The sequence below is a fragment of the Saccopteryx leptura genome, chromosome 2, assembly GCF_036850995.1.
Source record: "Saccopteryx leptura isolate mSacLep1 chromosome 2, mSacLep1_pri_phased_curated, whole genome shotgun sequence".
Classification (NCBI taxonomy): domain Eukaryota; kingdom Metazoa; phylum Chordata; class Mammalia; order Chiroptera; family Emballonuridae; genus Saccopteryx; species Saccopteryx leptura.
The window spans coordinates 244,722,671-244,743,925 of record NC_089504.1 but is presented as its reverse complement, the minus strand read 5'-3'; the positions used below and the strand labels follow the sequence as shown (position 1 = coordinate 244,743,925).

The window sequence follows — 21,255 nt, the reverse complement described above, 5'->3', positions numbered from 1 at the left end:
GCATAGGCTCTTCCCCGCCGTAAAGCGAAGCTGCTTTCGGGGATAGAGTGGAAGTGGCGGGGAGGGGTGAGATCTCGAACATTCTAAAGGCGCGGGCAACATCCGGGAACCCGGGGCGTCGAGTTGAGGCGCACTTTGCGACCTTTCTTGTTAGGGCACGCAACCATGCTGAAGTGCGGGATGAGCGGCACTCAGGTTAAAGGTGGAGTGGCCTTTCTTCCTTTCCTACGAGGAAAAAGGGAAAGCCTGAGGTTGATGGGGGCAGGCCACCATTGTCTTATTTCTTCCCCTTTGCCTTTTTGCGGAAGGGCCGAGGACAACAAAGTCTGGCCCCGCCATCCAATTCCTCAGCCCCCCACCCCCACCGCCATAGTCCTGTTGGCTCATGAGGGCAGGATGAAGGCCCATGTGCTTTGATTGATGCGCAATATTTATTTTCATAGGTGTCTGTGAAATGAAGTTGGACCATTGGGGACAGAGATGGGGAGTGTAGGCCTCAATTGAGCTGATGCTGCGTGGGTGGGGTGGAGTTGGGGGGAATAATAATACTTGGACAGTTGAAAGTATTTTTGTGTCGTAGGAAAAGCATAAACCAGGTTTTTTAAATTTTAGATCCCACCATTTTTAAATTGATCACTTGGGACAAGCCAGATCACTTTGGGGCTCTTCATAAGTAGATGACAAATAGAGCATCTTGGTTGTAGGGATGAAATGGAAATGTATGTAAAGAGCTCAGTAAATGGGGATGTACAGGAATGGTTGTTATAAATGGTACTTTAAACATCTAAATTATTCTAGAAAGTCTGCATTCAGTAAAGGTTTCTTCCTACAGACTGTAACCAGAAAATGATCATTGAAAGGCATCTTGTATTGCCCAGGACATGAAAGGCATGTCCTGTATTGTGGACATCTATGGAAGAATAGTAATGGAACAGGAAGTTCTCCTTTGCGGTGTATACCTCAATTCATAATAAGCAATTATTTGTATGATTAATTTTGTTGGACTGTAAGCACTATGAGGGCAGGAACTATACCTGTCTTGTTCATTTCTATACCCTCATTGCCTGGGGTTGTATTTCATTCATTGGAGGAATGAAGTTCTGCATTAGGCAGCTCCAGAATAAAGTGGTGAATGCGTAATGGTAAAAAATGGATAAGTGCCTCTATCTTTTTTTTCCCTCCAATCATCCAGTCTTTCTCAGTTTGAGGCCCACACCCCCCGTACACACATTTAGTATTCTTAAACCTTACATTTCAATTTTATGTTCTGGAATTATTTTACCTTTTCCCCACTTTCCCATAGATTGAGATGGCCATCCATTTTTATTGCAGCGTTAATATTCCATCTCTGTTTGCCCCATTTTTTTACTTACTCATAATTCATAAGAACATTAAACGTGTTACACCAGACCAGACCAATATATCATCCAGCCCTAGCCTCTTTTTCTGAAAGGACATCTAAGAGTGTTTGGTGGGGAGAGTTGGCATCTTTCACGCAACTCTCAAACATCAGAGATGCATTGGATGCCTCTACTTTCTCTCATGACTTGTTTTGACTTTGCCACTGGTCAAGTTATTAAAACTTCAAACCGTCCTCCCATTCTTTGTTTTTACATTTTTTTTCTGAGGGGAGGATACAAGTTTTAAAACACATTAGCATGGAAATTGACTTGCCACAATAGCTCCATGCAACACTGCGAACATACAGAAAGGAAGAATTGTGTTGTATGTTATCATTTCACACACTCATTCTTGCAATTTATTGAGTTCTTACTGTGAGCTGGGAATTTTGCCAAGGCTATTACTATACTGTATTTCTTAAAGCAGTTTGTAGTATTAGTCTGTAAACACTGTCTTTATGAATTTAATCCCTGTGATTTGTTTTTATTGTTTGAAAGAAAGAATGTAAGCAGCACCTTTCTTTTTCTCCATAGTATTTGGGAAAGCAATCCACGCTCTATCGCGAATTAGTGATGAGCTATGGCTAGATCCATCTGAAAAAAGTGTAAGTAAGAACATTAACTCACAGACCATCTATTAACACAAAAGAAATGTAAGATGCCTGTTCAGATGGTCTGTTAACTAGGAAATCCAGAAATTGTAATTATTCTTTTCACTATTCATTTTTATTATACATATCTGAATACATTTAAAGCAGCAATTTTCAACCCTTTTCATTTCATGGCACAAATAAACTAATTACTAAAATTCTGTGGCATACCAAAAAATACATTTTTTGACAATCTGACAAAAAAAGTAGATATAATTTTGATTCATTCACACTGGATGGGTATTGTTGTGTTGGCTGTTGCCATTTTTTGAAATTTGACAATCTAAGGAAAACAGTACCCCTGACTAAATAGTCAGGTATTGCATGTTTTAAAAATTCTTGTGGCCTATTAGTTGAAAATAGCTGATCTAGAGCATAATAAACTTTAAAATCATGCAGATAAACACACTTGATTTAAATCAGAAGTCACAAACTGATGGTCAAGAGGCTAGATATGGCTTGAAGAAAGGTTTTGTGGGGATTCCACTTGTATTTTTAAAAAAATTGAAATAATTTCTAACAGTTAAAAACTGGGACACCTGACCAGGCAGTGGCGCAGTAGATAGAGCATCGGACTGGGATGTAGAGGACCCAGGTTCGAGACCCCGAGGTTGCCAGCTTAAGCGTGGGCTAATCTGGCTTGAGCAAAAAAGTTCACCAGCTTGGACACAAGGTCGCTGGCTCGAGCAAGGGGTTACTCACTCTGCTGAAGGCCCACGGTCAAGGCACATATGAGAAAGCAATCAATGAACAACTAAGGTGTCGCAACAGCAACGAAAAAAAAAACTGATGATACTTCTCTCTCCGTTCCTGTCTGTCTGTCCCTATCTATCCCTCTCTCTGATTCTCTCTCTGTCCCTGTAAAAAAAACCCAAATAATAATAATAATAAAAACTGGGAGAGTCCACATAAAAATCTGAATTTCCTACTTCTCTTGAAAACTCAGAAGATCTCTTAGGGCCTGTATTCCCAAGTGGAAGTAGTTGGCTGACACTAACTAATGGTTTCTCCTTAGGAAAGGCAAGAAATCACCGTTTTGCTGCGATTGTTTTTTGCTCCCCTTTATGTTGCTTTCTGCCACTTTGTGCATTAAAGTTAAGGCCTCTATAAGCATTTGCAATATTACAATTTCAACACGCAAGATTTTAGCTTGGCCTGTGGTTGCGCAGTGGGTAAAGTGTTGACCTGGAACACTGAGATTGCCGGTTCGAAACCCTGGGCTTGCCTGGTCGAGGTGCATATGGGTGATGCTTCCTGCACCCCGCCCCCTGTCTAAAAACTGAATAAATAAAATCTTCCAAAAGAAAAATTCTTGTATATTAAACAAAAAACTCCAAGATTTTAGATTTAATACCTGTATGCAATATAAGTATGTACACATATGTGTATGCATATGCAAATTGAGTACACACTATATAAATGTAGTTTATATAATATATAATTCATATGTGTAATGTAGTGATATAATGCGGTTAACATCGGATAGCCTTATTTCAACACATTTAATTGCTATGTTAAACAAAACAGAATTTTTAAAATTAATCATTTAAAGAAACTTGATTTTTTTCCCTAAATAACTATTATTTTTCCAGCTTGCTTTGAGGTCTGTGAATTCTTGTCGGTCAGCATATGGATGTGTCCTTTTCTCTTCTGTGTTTTTCCAACATTATCAATGGTCAGCCTCAGTGAAAATGAATGATAATGACACAAGATCAAATCTAAATTGCAAGTTGGGAATGAAGGTAAATATAAGTGTTCCTGGTTTTCTCTTATGTTGTGGAAATATTTGGTATATAGGCCATAATATCTATTCTGTACTTAATACTTGGTTTAAATGGCACACATAACAAATCTATTCATTTATGAATATATATACTCTTCTTTTGTTAGGGGTTTTTTTTTTTTTTCTGAAGTTGGAAACGGGAAGGCAGTCAGACAGACTCCTGCATGTGCCCGACTGGGATCCACCCAGCATGCCCACCAGGGGGCGATGCTTTGCCCATCTGGAGTGTTGCTCTGTTGCAACCAGAGCCATTCTAGCACCTGAGGCAGAGGCCATAGAGCCATCCTCAGCACCCGGGCCAACTTTGCTCCAATGGAACCTTGGCTGCGGGAGGGGAAGAGAGAGACAGAGAGAAAGGACAGGGGGAGGGGTGGAGAAGCAGATGGGCGCTTCTCCTGTGTGCCCTGGCTGGGAATCGAACCCGGGACTCCTGCACGCCAGGCCGATGCTCTACCACTAAGCCAACTGGCCAGGGCCCTTCTGTTAGTTTTTAAAACTAATTTACAACCATATTGAATATATGTGTTGTATAACCTATTTGTATTACAGTCAATTCTGCCCATCTTTAGATGTCTGAATTCTCTCGAAAGGAACGTAGAGATGTGCAAAATATTCACCAGATCTGATAAGTGCAAAATAGTTATTCAGTTCTTCTGCAGACATGGTAGGTATAATTAAAACTAGTTTAATGTATTGTGTGTTTTTTTGTTAATATCTTCCTTGTTCAGAATATTCAAACCACATGTCAACAGTTCCCATTGCATTATTGCTTAGAATCTGTGTAGTTTTGTGGTAGGGCAGCTGTAGGTTCATGAAAAGTATTACCTTACTTGTCTCTCTGGGAATATTGTGAGATGATTGGTATTATTTGCCATTTTTACTTGTCAGTTAACACAAGCTTTGCTCACATATAAACCAATTTTTAATTTTAACAACTGTTTGTTCTCAAATTAACTGGCTGCTTGATATTCTGCAAGTGTGCCTTGGTAACAGTCTTCCTTGGTAAGAACAGAAAAGAATAATTCCCTCTAGGAGGCAGATAGTATTGTATCTGGGGCTGAAAGAAGTGTGGTAACTGGCCCAAGGTCACAGAACATGTAAGTTTCGGAGCCTGAATTTGAGTTCTGACCCACAATAGTAGAAGACAAAATCTTAATTCCTGCTCTCTGCCACACCTGCTGTAAAACAGATTTCCTGCCTCCCGACCTTGCATGGTCAGTATTCAGTATTCAAATGTTGTACTTGTAGGACTTTTACATGCTTAAATATGGTGATTAGCAGCATGTGTCTAGAGGCCATGAGGTCTAGGGTGGAATCCTGCACTGCCTCTTCTTTGCTGAGACCATGGGCAAATTACTTTCCATCTCTGTGTCTCCGTTTCCCATTATGCAAATTGGGGATATGTTAGTACCATCCTCCTAGGGTTTTTGTGAAGATTCAATGAGTTCTAGGAGGTTTTAGTTCTAAACTGTTTAAAAGAATGCCTCGCGCATTCTCTGTTAGCTCTAGTTATATTAATTATGATTGCTGGTATTTTATTTGAAGTTAGCAGGTAATAGAATTGTATGCTTTAAACAAATCTTGTATTTGTGATATTTGTCCAAATCTTTTTGTAGTAAATGCTCAGTAAATATCTATGAAAGTAATACGTGTTGCTGTTATTATATAAGTAAAAAAAAATAAGTTGAGAAATGTTGTCTCTAGGGAGACCTCTTGATTCACACTGCAACATTATTATGCTGTAGAAAGTTATAGCCCTCCTGAATTTTATTGCATAAGCTCTAGCTCTATATTTTCAAGCTTCGATTCAAATTCTAGCTATGCAGTAAGTCCCCACTTGACGTCATTGACAGGCAAAATGACTTATAATGAAACCAGTTTTTACCAGAGGCTAACTGATAGAAACCAGATTCAAGTTTCTACAGTATCTTATCAACATTATGTTAAAATGACTTTGAAACATTATTCAAGGACCTGCTGCTCCTGTTTAAAAAGCATGGCCTTGAAAAATCATTTAACCTCACTAAACTCTTTTTTTTTCTTTTTTTGGGGGGGGTTTAATTAATTCATTTTAGAGAGGAGAGGGAGAGACGGGGGGGGGAGAGAGAGAGAGAGAGAGAGAGAGAGAGAGAGGAAGGAGAGACAGAGAGAGAAGGGGGGGAGGAGCTGGAAGCATCAACTCCCATATGTGCCTTGACCAGGCAAGCCCAGGGTTTCGAACCGGCGACCTCAGCATTTCCAGGTCGACGCTTTATCCACTGCGCCACCACAGGTCAGAACCTCACTAAACTCTTGTTTCCTCTTCTGAGATTAAAAATCTACCCCTTAGGGATATTGTGTGGATCAGAGGTAATATATGTAAAATGTAGAGCACAGTTCCTGGCACATAAAACCATAGCCATTATTGCTACACATTTCTTCCCTACTCCTCTCAGAGAAAAAGAATTCACAGGCCAGATGTTCAGCTTTATTTGTATATTTCAAAAGTCCCAACCAGAAATATCAGTCCTGGATGAATCATATAATATTTTTATCAGATACTGAAAGAGAATCATAGGTGTCTGAGCTGTAGTGGGCAATCACTATTTTCCACATAATTTAAGAAATTACCTGTATTTCTAAAGAACGTAGGAACTCTTATTGCCTGCTTGGTCAGAGGGTCTGACATGCTACCTGGTGTCCACTAGGGCGCGATAAACACATTCATTAAGAAATAGTGCTTCTCACTTTGTGTCCCTGCCAGATACTATTGTAAATAAAACTTTACTTATTTTAATTTGGCTGTGAAACCTAAAGACTTTTTATTTATTTTATTTTATATATGCTTTTAAAGATTTTACTAATTGATTTTATGGGGCAGAGTGTGCAGAGCAAGAAGTATCAACTCATAGTTGTTTCACTTTAGTTGTTCATTGCTTGTTTGTCATATGTGCCTTGACTGGGCAAGGCCAGGGTTTTGAACCAGTGACCTCACTATTCCAGATCGACACTCTATCCACTGTGCCACCACAGGCCAGGCCCTAAAGCCTTTTTAATATGTTAATTTTGCACTTAAAATTAACAGGTTGCTTTATTCTCTTTAAGGTATTAAAAGGACTCATAATGTGTGTTTTCAAGAAAGTCAGCCTTTGCAAGTTATTTTTGAAAAGAATATGTGTACTAATACACTAATGATTCAACCAAGGTAATGAGTTTTCTGTCGTTTTTCTTTTTCTGAATATAGTATGGTTACAGAGTAAAGAATTAATGTTCTAGAGAGCTTCTTTTTTTTTTTTTTTTTTTTTTTATTATTGATTTTGGTGAGAAAAGAAGGGGAGAGGGAGAAACATCGATTCATTGTTCCACTTATTTATGCATTCATTGGTTGCTTCCCCTATATGCCCTGACCCGGGATTGAACCTACAACCTTGGCATATTGGGACAATGCTCTAACCAACTGATACTTGGCCAGAGCTGTCCTAGGGCTTTTATGTAAGTTACTTTTTTTTTTTTAAGCTAACACTAGACTTGGAGAAATAAATCATCTTACAGGATGAAGAAGAAACCTTGATAAAGATAATAGTAGATCAGCGGTTTTTAACCTTTTTTATCTCATGGCACACATAAACTAATTACTAAAATTCTGTGGCACACCAAAAAATATAGTTTTTGCTGACTCAGCCTAAAGAAATTAAGTATAATTTTGATTCATTCACACTAAATGGCTATTATTGAGTTGGCTGTTGTCACTTTTTTAGGAAAAGGAGGTCAGTGTCCCTAACTAAATAGTCAGGTATTACGTGTTTTAAAAATTCTTGCAACACACTGGTTGAAAATCACTGTAGTAGATAATAACTGCCTAATTGTAACAATAATAATTTAGTGGCAAGAAAGTTCTAAAAATATTCCATCAGTCACTTTCTTCATCAAATGAGATCAATAAAAATATATATTATCTAATAATACTTTGCATTTATATTGTGCCTCCTATCTGAATCTTAAGATTCACAGCATACAGAAATTTCAACATTTTTTATGTTAACTGATTTTATCCTGTTTCCATTTTTTCTCTAGAGAATGAGTCAGTGAAAGTGTACTCAATTTTTCAGTTATGCTGTAACATTAAATATTAATTACTCTGTGAGCCGAAAGACATTTTATCCTTGTTGGTTTTTTTTTAATTAATTATTTTTATTTATTTTATTTTATTTTTTTACAGAGACAGAGAGAGAGTCAGAGTGAGGGATAGACAGGGACAGACAGGAACGGAGAGATGAGAAGCATCAATCATTAGTTTTTTCGTTGTGCATTGCAACACCTTAGTTGTTCATTGATTGCTTTCTCATATGTGCCTTGACCGCAGGCCTTCAGCAGACCGAGTAACCCCTTGCTGGAGCCAGCGACCTTGGGTCCAAGCTGGTGAATTTTTGCTCAAACCAGATGAGCCCGCGCTCAAGCTGGTGACCTCGGGGTCTCGAACCTGGGTCTTCCGCATCCCAGTCTGACGCTCTATCCACTGCGCCACCGCCTGGTCAGGCTTGTTTTTTAAATTACAAAAAAACAACAACATGTTCTTGAAATATGTCTGCAATTTATAGAAGATTGCAAAAAATGAAAGTCTTTCTCCTGTACCTGCCCCCTAGACCCCACGGGCAGGAGTAACATCTATTACTAATTTAGTGTATATCATTCTAGCTCTTCTGTATCTTCTGTTTATAGCTAGTTTGTTAAATTTATAGCCAATTCTCTGAAGTCTCTCTCTCCCTATAATTATGGTTCTTTCTCTCTCTTTCTCCAGCCCCTCAAATTTATATCACATACTAGACAAATATTATAGTTTTTATAATATATATTATGCATAGTTTTTTTCAAAGAAAATGTCCCACTATTATGATCATTAAGCAACTTGCTTTTTTTAGTTTCTATGTCCACTCAAGACAACTTTATTCTTTTCAATGATTGTATCATTTTTCTCTGTATGACTGAATAGATAATTTATTCACCCATTACCCTCCAATAATCTGTTCCCCCAGTTGATTCCTCAAACTGCAGATAGTACCAAACCCTATATATATTATGTTTTTTTCTATACATACGGGCCAGTGTATGGTAAAGTTTAATTTATAAATTAGGCACAGTAAGAGATGAACAATAATAACAAATAAAAGAATAGTTGTCACAATATACAGGAATAGAAGTTATGTGAATGTGGTCCCTCGTTTCAGGGCCCCTTGCTCGGGGCTGGTGTATAGCTGGCACATGATGTTGCCAGAACCTGTGTTCAGGTCGTGTCATCCACCCACAGATTTAATGCCTTTTCCATCCGAGCTAAGCACTTATCATGCACTGTAGGGGTAGCTTTTGCAGTTTGGGGTGCAACAGCATGACTAGCAGGAATTTTTAAAAATTGATTTTAGAGCCTGACCTGTGGTGGCACAGTGGATAAAGCGTCAACCTGGAAACGCTGAGGTTGCCGGTTCAAAACCCTGGGCTTGCCTGGTCGAGGCACATATGGGAGTTGATGCTTCCTGCTCCTTCCCCCCTCTCCCCTCTCTATAATGAATAAAGAAAATCTAAAAAAAAAATTGATTTTGGCCCTGGCCGGTTGGCTCAGTGGTAGAGCGTCAGCCTGGTGTGCGGAAGTCCCGGGTTCGATTCCCGGCCAGGGCACACAGGAGAAGCGCCCATCTGCTTCTCCACCCCTCCCCTTCTCCTTCCTCTCTGTCTCTCTCTTCCCCTTCTCTTCCCCTCCCGCAGCGAGGCTCCATTGGAGCAAAGATGGCCCACTGGGGATGCCTCCTTGGCCTCTGCCCCAGGCACTAGAGTGGCTCTGGTCGCGACGCCCCGGAGGGGCAGAGCATCGCCCCCTGGTGGGCAGAGCGTCGCCTGCCTTCCTGGTGGGTGTGCCGGGTGGATCCCGGTCGGGCGCATGCGGGAGTCTGTCTGACTGTCTATCCCCATTTCCACCTTCAGAAAAATACAAAAAAAACACCCAAAACCAACAACAACAAAAAATTGATTTTAGAGAGGAGGGGAGAGAGAGAGAGAGAGAGAAGAAACATCAGTTTGTTCCTGTATGTGCCCTGACTGGGGATCGAACCCACAACATGTATCAGGACGACACTCTAACCAACCTAGCTATCTGGCCAGGGCGAAACTAGAAGAATTTCTTTTCCTTCTTTACAACTTCACAGATAGATTTGTTCTTACTATACATTTTAGCAACTTCAGCATATGACTTTTTTTCTTTCCTTATTAAGTCAAGGAGAACTTTCACCTTTTACTCAAAGGAAACACTTTATGGCTTCTCTATGGCATGTCTGAATTGTCAACATCACTACTCTGGCGATTTGGGGATATCAATAAGTAAAGTAAGGGTGACTTGAACGCAGGCACTGTGATACCTTGACAGTCAAGCTGATGGTAACATAGATAGCTGCTAAGGGACTAACGGGCAGGCAGAGAATACAGCATGGAGACACTGGACAAAGGGATGAGTCGCATCCTGGGCAGGGTGGCACCAAATGGAGTGAGATTTCATCACACTACTCAGAATGGTACGCAATTTAAAACTTACAAATTATTTCTGGAATTTTCCATTTAATATTTTTGGATCACAGTTGATGGGAAGTAACTGAAACCGAGGAAAGTGAAATCTCAGATAAGGGGGAACTACTGTATTGGTGAAAAAGTAGGTTGTTTTCTACATTTTACTATCACAAACAATGCTGCTAGTAGTACATAGGGTAGTGTGTTAGTTGCTGTCATGCAAATTTCCCCAAATCTTGGAGTCTTAAAAAATCAGATATTTATTACTTTATATAACAAGTGCAGCTTGGCTTGGGTGCATCTGGCTCAAGGTCTCTGAGACTGAAGAGAGGTTGAAATTAAGTCCTCAGCCAGGAATGCGGTCTTATCTGAAGGCTGTGGGGGGAATCACATCCAAGCTCACTGACATGGTTGTTGGGAGGCCGCAGAAGATGTGCTTCCAAGCTCGCTCATGTGGTTGCTGGTAGGCCCCAAGTCCTTGCCAGGCAAGCCACTCTTTAGACAGCCTGACTGTCCTCACAACATGGTAACGAGGAAGAGAGACAGAGACTCCCAAGATGGAAGCCATAGTCTTTTTATAACCTAGTATCAGAATTGCTTCTGCCATTTTCTGTTTGTTAGAAGTGAATCTTACCAGTCCAGCCCACACGCAAGGGGAGGGAATTATATTATATAAGGGCATGAATGCGAGGAGGGTGGGGATCATTGAGGGCCATCTTCTAGGCTGCCTAACACAGAGTCCTAGAAATGAAATTGCTGGTGCATATGCTTACACAAATTTTAAATTTGCTTACATACTATCAAATTGCTATATGGAAAGTTTGTGCCAATTTACATTTCCACTAAAAGTGTAGGAAAACCCTGCCAAGTAAAGGATATGATCAATCTTTAAAATGTAATAGGTAGAAAATGGTATTATTAGAGTTCTTTGTTGTGTTTATTTCATTACCAGGTTATTGAGCATCTCTTCATGTACACTGCTCACAAAAATTAAAGATATTTCAAACTTAATATGAAGTGATAAAGCCTTTGATTTTTTTTTTTTTCCCTGAAGCTGGAAATGGGGAGAGACAGTCAGACAGACTCCCGCATGCGCCCGACCGGGATCCACCCGGCACGCCCACCAGGGGCAATGCTCTGCCCACCAGGGGGCGATGCTCTGCCCATCCTGGGCGTCGCTATGTAGCGGCCATAGCCACTCTAGCGCCTGAGACAGAGGCCACAAAGCCATCCCCAGCTCCCGGGCCATCTTTGCTCCAATGGAGCCTTAGCTGCGGGAGGGGAAGAGAGAGACAGAGAGGAAGGAGAGGGAGAGGGGTGGAGAAGCAGATGGGCGCTTTTCCTGTGTGCCCTGGCCGGGAATCGAACCCGGGACTTCTGCACGCCAGGCCGACGCTCTACCACTGAGCCAACCGGCCAGGGCCTGATTTTTTTATTAAACAAGAACATCAGAAAAGCAAACAAGTCAAAGAAAGTTATTCGATTATGCAAATGATGTGAAATTAACTTTTATTTCATTGGTGAAAATGCACTATACAAAAGGCTGAAAGTACTTGGAGTATCTGCACGTTCCCTAATCACCTAATTTTTGTGAGTAGTATATTTATTAGCAATGGGTATGTTTCTTCCTTTTTGAATTGCACATTTATGTTGTCATTTTTTGTATCAGGTTATTTGGTTTTTTTATCTAACAACTCGATTTCAAAAGTAGCTCTGAACTTATAAGGCAATAATAAAAAGACAACCTAACTAAAAAACAGGCAAAGGATTTGAATAGACATTCTTCCAAAGAAGATGTAATAGATGGCCAAGAAGCACATGAAAAGAGACTCAGCATCATTAGTCCTTGGGGACATACAAATCAAGCAACTTGAAATCAGTGGATTGTGACGTATGTGAATTATATCTTAATAACATTGTTTTTAAAAAAGGTATTTGGGATGTGAAGACAACCTTGAAACTAATAATCAGTAATCTAGGACAAGTAACTAAAGCAAAGAAATAGAGGCAGCAGGCTGCTTGTAAACCTTCACCTTTCAGCTGGGTCTCCAGCAGGCTCACCCCAGTTGTATCAGGACATCCCTGTTTTCTACTGTCTCCCTTAGGAGTATGATCCCAGGCCAATTTAAAAAATATATTTGCTCACTTATATGTGGAACCTAATGAACATGGTGAACTGAGCAATGGAATAGAGGCAGAGGCCGGGTCACAGGGCGCCGAGGGACAGCTGTCAGAGGGAAGGAGGGTGAGGGGACAGGATCAGAGACAGTGAAGGAATTAGTGAAATTACAGATCTATAACACAGGATACAGGTAACAGGACAGCAAATCCCAGAGGGAAGGGGGGAGGAAGTTATAGGGAGGGGAACCAAAGGGGTGTAATACATGGTGAGGGGGGAGGGTGTTATATTGAATGGTACACTTGAATCAAAGTTAACACAATAAATTTAAAAACTTAAAAATATATATACTTGCTACATAGAAAAGGAATTAAAGACACTTTATTCTAGTGTTTGGTTTATCCTGAAACTTTCACATATTTTACTAAGAGTATATTTTATTATTCTCTTGGTCTTTAAATGAAGTTACCATTTTAAAATATACTAAAAATACAGCAGCTTACATAGAAGAAAGAAGATAAAGTCTTTTGGGTAAAATTTTTCTAAATCTAGGCCAACTAACCTATTTATTTCTACATTAAAGAAAGCTGTTTCTGTTTGTTTTTCAAATGATGTAATATTTTTTATTACATTTCATAGAGTGCTTGCTGAGGCAATTGTTCTTTTTACATCGAGTCAAGAGGAAGTTACTCTTGCTGTTACTCCCCTGGAAGTTTGCATTAAGAGTTCAAATGAGGAATCAATGGGTAAGCATTATATTTATCATGGTGCTTTTGAGGTAATATTACTTCCTGGCTTTTTTGATTACTAACCATTCAGTAAATATTAGTGGTAAAATATATATATATATTTTTGCTTATTTCATTACTAGGGAATTGGAGCATCTTTTTATATATTTATTAGCAATGGGTATGTTTCTTCCTTTTTGAATTGCACATCATGTTATCACTTCTTTGTCTCAGGTTATTTGCTAGCTTGTATAACACCTCCCCCTTAACACTGGAAAAGTTTCCTGGTGAAGCAGTAAGATGTAGAAAGATCATTACCATTTTTAAGAGATCCAGGAAATTTACACAATCAGTAATTAAAGTACGTGGATTTGAAATTCCAGTTGTTTTAAAATTAGGAGAATGTTTTAAAATTACCGAGAATACTTTTTAAAATTTTCCCACTGATTTGAGAGAGAGAGAGAAGCATCAACTCGTTGTTATACTTAGCTGTTCCATTTAGTGTGTACTCCTTAATTGCTTTTTATAAGTGCCCTGACCAGGGGTCAAAACCACGGCCTCTGGCACACTGGGTTGACACTTGATCCATTGGGCCGAGAAAAATATTTTTAAAGTTAAGATTTTAAGGTTTATTTCTCATCCTTTATCATACACAGAGAAAAATCCAATTGAGATGATCTTTGACTACATAAGAAAAAAGTAAATTTGGGCCCTGCCTAGGTAGCTCAGTTGGTTAGAGCATCAGCCCGATACACCAGAGTTGTGGGTTTGATCCCCAGTCAGGGCACATATAAGAATCAAGCAATGCATGTATAAATAAGTGGAATAAATCGACATTTTTCTCTCTTTCTCTCCCTCCCTCTCTGTCTCAAATCAATAAATAAAAATTTTTAAAAAGAAAAAATGTAAATTTGAATTGGAAATGTAAGGTAGTCTAAATAGCAAATACATAGGGCAGATAATATGATACTTCTTAAGCCAGCTATTCCAAGAGTTATCTAGATGAAATGGAGAAATTAAAGCATAATTAAATCAGGAGTTTTAGTATTAAGAAAATTTACTTGTATCTTTTTAAAAGATACAAATTGTTTGAAACCCTTTGACCTTGGGTAATTTTTTTGGTGATAGCAATAAAGAAAGAATACAAAGGGAAGAACTGTACTATTTTGAAGTGAAAACCCAGTAGAACCAGGAATTAAGTTGGGTCAGATGACTTCTATGGCATTCAGTTTGTGCCAGGTTCTGTTCTAAATGGTTTACATTTCTGAATTCATTTGCTCTTGATAGCAACCCTGTGATGTAGGTACGATTATGGTTCACATTTTCCATCTGAAGAATATGAAGCTCAAAGGAACTAAGTGACTTGCTTGGTGTCACATAGTTAGTGAGCAGAGGATTAGGATCTAAATACAGGGCTCAAGCTCATTACCATTGTGCTATTATTGCATCTCTCAGATTTTGGCACTCAGAAGTCACACTTGGGAGTGACATGAGCCTTCTTGTTTGAGATGAATGTATTTGGAAGGTATTGTTTGGTCCTTTAAAAATATATGTATATTGGCCCTGGCCGGTTGGCTCAGCGGTAGAGCGTCGGCCTGGTGTGCAGAAGTCTCGGGTTCGATTCCCGGCCAGGGCACACAGGAGAGGCGCCCATTTGCTTCTCTACCCCTCCACTCCTCCACCTCTCCTTTCTCTCTCTCTCTTCCCCTCCCGCAGCGAGGCTCCATTGGAGCAAAGATGGCCCAGGCGCTGGGGATGGCTCTGTGGCCTCTACCTCAGGCACTAGAATGGCTCTGGACGCAACAGAGTGACACCCCAGAGGGGCAGAACATCGCCCCCTGGTGGGCATGCCCGGTGGATCCCAGTCGGGCGCATGCGGGAGTCTGTCTGACTGCCTCCCCGTTTCCAGCTTCGGAAAAATGAAAAAAAAAAAAAATATATATATATATATATATATGTATATTGGCTCTGGCTGGTTGGCTCAGTGGTAGAGCATCAGCCTGGCATGTGGATGTCCCGTTCTATTCCCAGTCAGGGCACACAGGAGAAGCGAACATTTGCTTCTCCACCCCTCCCCCTCTCAGTTCTCTCTCTCTCTCTCTCTTCCCCTCCTGCAGCTATGACTCAATTGGAGTAAGTTGACTGCAGGTGCTAAGGATGGCTTTATGGCCTCTGCCTTAGGCGCTCAGAAGAGCTCAATTGCTGAGCAATGGAGCAATGCCCCAGATGGGCAGAGCATTACCCCCTAGTGGGCTTGCTGGGTGGATCCTAGTCAGGGTGCATGCGGGAGTCTGTCTCTGCCTTCCCTCCTCTCACTGAATTAAAAAAAAAAGTTTAAAAAAATCTATATATACCATTTATCCTTTATTCTTATACTTAAACATAATTCATGTTCATATGGAAAATAGATGGTCGACTAGTGAAAGAGTCTGTTTTATATTCCATAATGCCATCTCTGAATAAAGATGGCCATTTAATAGCCAGGAGACACTGTCCCTCATGAACAACTTTCTTTTTTTTTTTTGTATTTTTCTGAAGCTGGAAACGGGGAGGCAGTCAGACTCCCACATGCGCCCGACCGGGATCCACCTGGCACGTCCACCAGGGGGCGATGCTCTGCTCATCCGGGGGGGGGGGGCGCTCTGTCGCGACCAGAGCCACTCTAGTGCCTGGGGCAGAGGCCAAGGAGCCATCCCCAGCACCCGGGCCATCTTTTGCTCCAATGGAGCCTCGGCTGCGGGAGGGGAAGAGAAAGACAGAGAGGAAGGAGAGGGGAGGGGTGGAGAAGCAGATGGGCGCCTCTCCTGTGTGCCCTGGCCGGGAATCGAACCCGGGACTTCCGCACGCCAGGCCGACGCTCTACCACCAAACCAACCTGCCAGGGCCCATGAACAACTTTCTAATGAGTAGTTATAGTTAAGTTTGGGGACCTGATTGTTTAATTTGATTATTGAACTTACTCTGTACTAGCATGCTGGGAGTGACATGAGTCTTCCTGTTTGACATGAAGTCAGCATGGTGGCTCAGTTCCAAGAGAAGGTGCTGAAGGATAGAGGATAGAAGTGGAGGCTGCTAGTCTCTAAAGGCCTGGGTCCAGACACCAGCATCTGGTCACTTCACCATATCCTATTGGTCAAAGGAGTCAGCAAGCCTGCCCAGATTCTAGGAGGGGTGGGGGATGTAGACACAGACCTCACCTCTCATCAAAGGAATATCAAAGAATTTATGGCTATTTTTATCCTACCACTTAGGACACACACACACACACACACACACACACACATTTTTTTTTGTATTTTTCCAAAGCTGGAAACAGGGATGCAGTCAGACAGACTCCCACATGTGCCCGACCGGGATCCACCCGGCATGCCCACCAGGGGGTGATGCTCTGCCCATCTCGGGGCGTTGCTCTGCAGCAATCAGAGCCATTCCAGCACCAGAGGCAGGGGCCACAGAGCCATCTTCAGCGCCTGGGCAAACTTTGTTCCAGTGGAGCCTTGGCTGCGGGAGGGGAAGAGAGAGACAGAGAGGAAGGAGAGGGGGAGGAGTGGAGAAGCAGATGGGCGCTTCTCTTGTGTGCCCTGGCCGGGAATCGAACCCGGGACTCCTGCACGCCAGGCCGACGCTCTACCACTGAGCCAACCGGCCAGGGCAAGTTATATTTTTATATTCAAATTTAACAAATATCTCTAGAACTAATTTTATTCTTTATTTTCCTGCAATATGGAACAGAGCTGAACAATTCTGTATACAGTGAGATGCTTGTGGGTCCAGATGAGTTTGAGTTCTTTCAAATTGGTGTTGACACTGAAATAACATTTTGCTTCAAAGAATTGAAGGTAAAGAAAAATTTGGACCAACTTCTAATTTTTTCACTGTACTTTTAAAGAAAGATTTCACATTTCTTTTCTTCTTTTCCTTTCAGGGACTGCTGATATTTTCAGAAGCTATACATGCTCCTATAGCCATTCATTTTGATTTTCCTGGGAGGTAGGTCCTTGGGAACTTTTCTGAATTTCTTTTTCTTTTGTTTTATATTAATAATAAAACCATTGGAATCACTTTGAAATTAATTCACGCCTGAGGAATTCCTTAACCTTACTAGCAACACTTGTGAAACTAAAATTTTGAAAGATGCCATAACATGGTGTTTTTTGATTGGTAACTTGACTGAGAAAGATACATGCTTCTGCAGAGTGAAAACATAAGTTTGACATGAATAACCTAATTAGAAAATAATTCATGGCTTAAACAGGTTTAATCTCTGTGAAAACTATAGTACTTTGTATGATATTTCAGAACTGAAATTTCAAATGATATTGGGTTCAGATAGATGTGTTTTATGAAATTAGATCTGATGAGGCCCTGGCTGGTTGGCTCAGTGGTAGAGCGTCGGCCTGGTGTGCAGGAGTCCTGGGTTCGATTCCCAGCCAGGGCACACAGGAGAAGTGCCCATCTGCTTCTCCACCCCTCCCCCTCTCCTTTCTCTCTGTCTCTCTCTTCCCCTCCCGCAGCCAAGGCTCCATTGGAGCAAAGTTGGCCCAGGCGCTGAGGATGGCTCCAAGGCCGCTGCTTCAAGCGCTAGAATGGCCCTGGTTGCAACAGAGCAATGCCCTAGATGGGCAGAGCATCGCCCCCTGGTGGGCATGCCGGGTGGATCCCGGTCCAGCGCATGCAGGAGTCTGTCTGACTGCCTCCTGTTTCCAACTTCAGAAAAATGATCTGATCTATAGGCTTTTCAGCTCTTGGGTCTGTGCTGATTTGTGAAAAGACAAAAAGGATTTCTTTCACTGTTTCTTTTTAATTCTGAATTAGGTATCATTTTCTAATGTTTTCCCAATGTCCATCAGAAAATGTGATGTTTGCTCTGACTTTGCCTTTTTAGACCTATCGCTTTAAGTATTGATGATATGTTATTGGAAGCTAACTTTGTCTTGGCTACATTAGCTGATGAGCCAAGCAGAGCATCTTCTTCACAATCACTGTGTCTTTCACAAACACCAAAAAGGTAAGGTCATGTTTTAACACCTCTATTGGCTGGGGAAAAGCCACTGCAGTTTATTCTGAAATAATTCAGTGGCATTCATTCAGAAAACAATTGAAGAGTAAAACATTAGATTAAAATTTTTGTTGGGATCAGGAAGAGCTATAGTAAGACCTAACTCTAACATAGAAATATCACCAATCTTGCTCTAGATATTTGCTTTTCCACTTCTGATCAAATTTAACAAGACTCTCTGATTTATCTTTGTTATTACCCAAAACTCATTTCCATTTGTAATAGTTGCTTTTAAGGAGTGATAACAGTGTTAAGGTTCACAGAAAAGTCTATTCATAACCTAGAATGCTCTCAGACATAGGGAAGGCCATTTTTCTTTCTTTGCTTTGGTCTCTTTATAACTTCCTTTTGCTGGTGGTGGTGGTGCTTTAACTGTAACAAAGTTACTATGGGAAATTTGGAAAATTCAGAAGAGTACAAAGAAAAAAATTAACATCATTCACAATTGTACTACCTAGAAATAGCCAGTGAACATTTGACTCACTGTGTTTTCTTTCAGACTTTTTATTTTGCATATACTTGTATTTTTAAGCAAGGTCGAAATCATATAACATATGCAGTTTTGTATCCTGTTCCTCTCCCCAAATATTAATATCATATTATACGGTGACCATGTTTCAATATCACTAATTATGACTTGCAAATGTGATTTCTAATGACTGTATAAAATATTTGTCATACAGACATGTATAGTAATTTATCTGACTTTTTTTTTCTAACTTGGCCTTGTTACCATATCACAAGAGTATCGCATGCACACTAACTTGTTTACTGAAAAATTCAAATCTGTAGAATTTCTAGATAATTGTATATGTAAATCTTAACTTTCAAAATAATTAGTTCCATATTATTTCAGTATATTCCCTAAACCAGTGGTCCCCAAGCCCCGGGCTGCGGACCAGTCTAGTCCATGGGCCATTTGGTGCCGGTCCGCAGAGAAAGAATAAATAACTTACATTATTTCTGTTTTATTTATATTTAAGTCTGAACTATGTTTTATTTTTAAAAAATGAACAGATTCCCTCTGTTACATCTGTTTAAGACTTACTCTTGATGCTTTGTCTTGGTCACATGATACATTTATCCGTCCTACCCTAAAGGCCAGTCTGTGAAAATATTTTCTGACAGTAAACCGGTCCGTGGCTCAAAAAAGGTTGGGGACCACTGCCCTAAACCAATGTTATCATTGTTATCCCATATTGCTCCTTTAGTTATATAAAACTATATATTCAAAGTTAACAGTTCATTCATTTAATTCCTTTTTACTATCTTAGGTCAGATCTGGGATGTTCAAATTCAAAGGCTGGTAAAAAAGGCAGCAAGGCCATAGAGCAAATCCCGAGAAAAGCAGCACCCAAAAGGCTTCATCCTGCTGAGACGCTCACAAACATTTCTGCATTGGAAAACTGCAGCAACCCTATAACAAAGAAAGCAAATGGAGATGTTAGTGAAGTTGCAGAAAGCAGTGTCAGCGACTTGGAGGAAGAGCCAGGGTCTCCAGGTCTCAGGAAAGTAAAAGAAAACCATTGAGACACAACCATGTTTCAGTCAAGAATTCTCATCATCTGTCACCCTTTGCAGTCACCCTCCTCCGGCCCACACTCAATCTCCTGAAAATTATTTTTCTTCTTGATAGTGGAGAAGTGAAGCCAGTCTGAGACGGAGAAAAGACTGATTATAGAATGTTAATACAAAACAGTAAAATTGAAAAAAAACAAAAAAAACAGAAACAGTAATATTGCTCAGTGAGTAATTTTTTTTTATGAGTTCTTTTTTCCCCCCAATTCCTTTACCTGAGTAATTTCTAACAAAGTAAATTCAAGGAGATTTGGATCACTTGTTTTCTTTTTTTTGTTTGTTTTTGGATCACTTGTTTTTAAGAATTAATTATGATTGCTTATAGCATGCATATCTTAGGACATAAATAATATACTAGTCATATAATTTGTTTTTTTTTGTTTTTTTTTAAGATTTCTTTTAAATTTTTTTTAAATTTTATTTATTCATTTTAGAGAGGAGAGAGAAGGGGGAGAGAGAGAGAGAGAGAGAGAGAGGGAGAGAGAGAGGACAGAGAGACAGAGAGAGAAGGTAGGGAGGAGCTGGAAGCATCAACTCCCATATGTGCCTTGACCAGGCAAGCCCAGGGTTTCGAACCGGCGACCTCAGCATTTCCAGGTTGACGCTTTATCCACTGCGCCACCACAGGTCAGGCATATAATTTGTTTTCTAAAATTAATGTTCTTCTCATTTTATTTTTCAAATCTGTTTGGAAAATCCTGTATTCATAGCAGTACAATATAAATTTTATCCCCAAAACATCACAGATTCCATAATAGTGGAGTCACAGTTAATAACATATCAAAATATCAACATTTTACTAGATTGATGATAAGAATGGTAACATTAAAACTTAGGAAATTTGTTGAAGATAAACATAATTTATTAAAATGGAAGTATCTCAGATAATGGTAGTCTCAACTTTAGGTTTACATTAATCTTTTTTTATTCAAGCCTGTTTTGCTATTGTTATTGTTATTGATTTGGAAATATTGATGTTTCTTTTTTTTTTATCTGTTTCCTATTTTGATTTGTGTTTTTTATTTATTTTATTTATTTATTTTTTTGTGATAGAGACAGAGAGAGGGACAGATAGGGACAGACAGACAGGAAGAGAGAGAGATGAGAGGCATCAATTCTTCCTTGTGACACCTTAGTTGTTCATTGATTGCTTTCTCATATGTGCCTTGACCAGAGGCTACAGGAGACTGAGTGACCCCTTGCTCGAGCCAGCAACCTTGGGCTCAAGCTGGTAAGCCTTGCTCAAGCCAGATGAGCCTGAGCTCAAGCCTGAGACTTTGGGATCTCGAACCTGGGTCCTCCGCATCCCAGTCCGACGCTCTATTCACTGTGCCACCACTTGGTCAGGCAGAAGTAGGGGTTTCTTAGTTAGAATTAGAAAATTTTGAAGGAGAAATACTATTTCTAAAA

The 21,255-nt window shown here is 40.2% G+C and overlaps 1 protein-coding gene across 1 annotated transcript; it reads left to right on the top strand.

Moving 5' to 3' along the window:
* Positions 1-69: 69 nt before the first annotated feature.
* RAD9B (RAD9 checkpoint clamp component B) lies at positions 70-19,920 on the top strand. Its single transcript, XM_066365987.1, has 10 exons — positions 70-202; positions 1,935-2,005; positions 3,643-3,792; positions 4,383-4,497; positions 6,918-7,017; positions 13,120-13,226; positions 16,941-17,047; positions 17,134-17,198; positions 18,094-18,216; positions 19,542-19,920. The coding sequence occupies exons 1-10, from the start codon at positions 166-168 to the stop codon at positions 19,795-19,797; spliced, it is 1,131 nt and encodes a 376-aa protein (XP_066222084.1). The 5' UTR covers positions 70-165; the 3' UTR covers positions 19,798-19,920.
* The last annotated feature ends 1,335 nt before the right edge of the window (positions 19,921-21,255 follow it).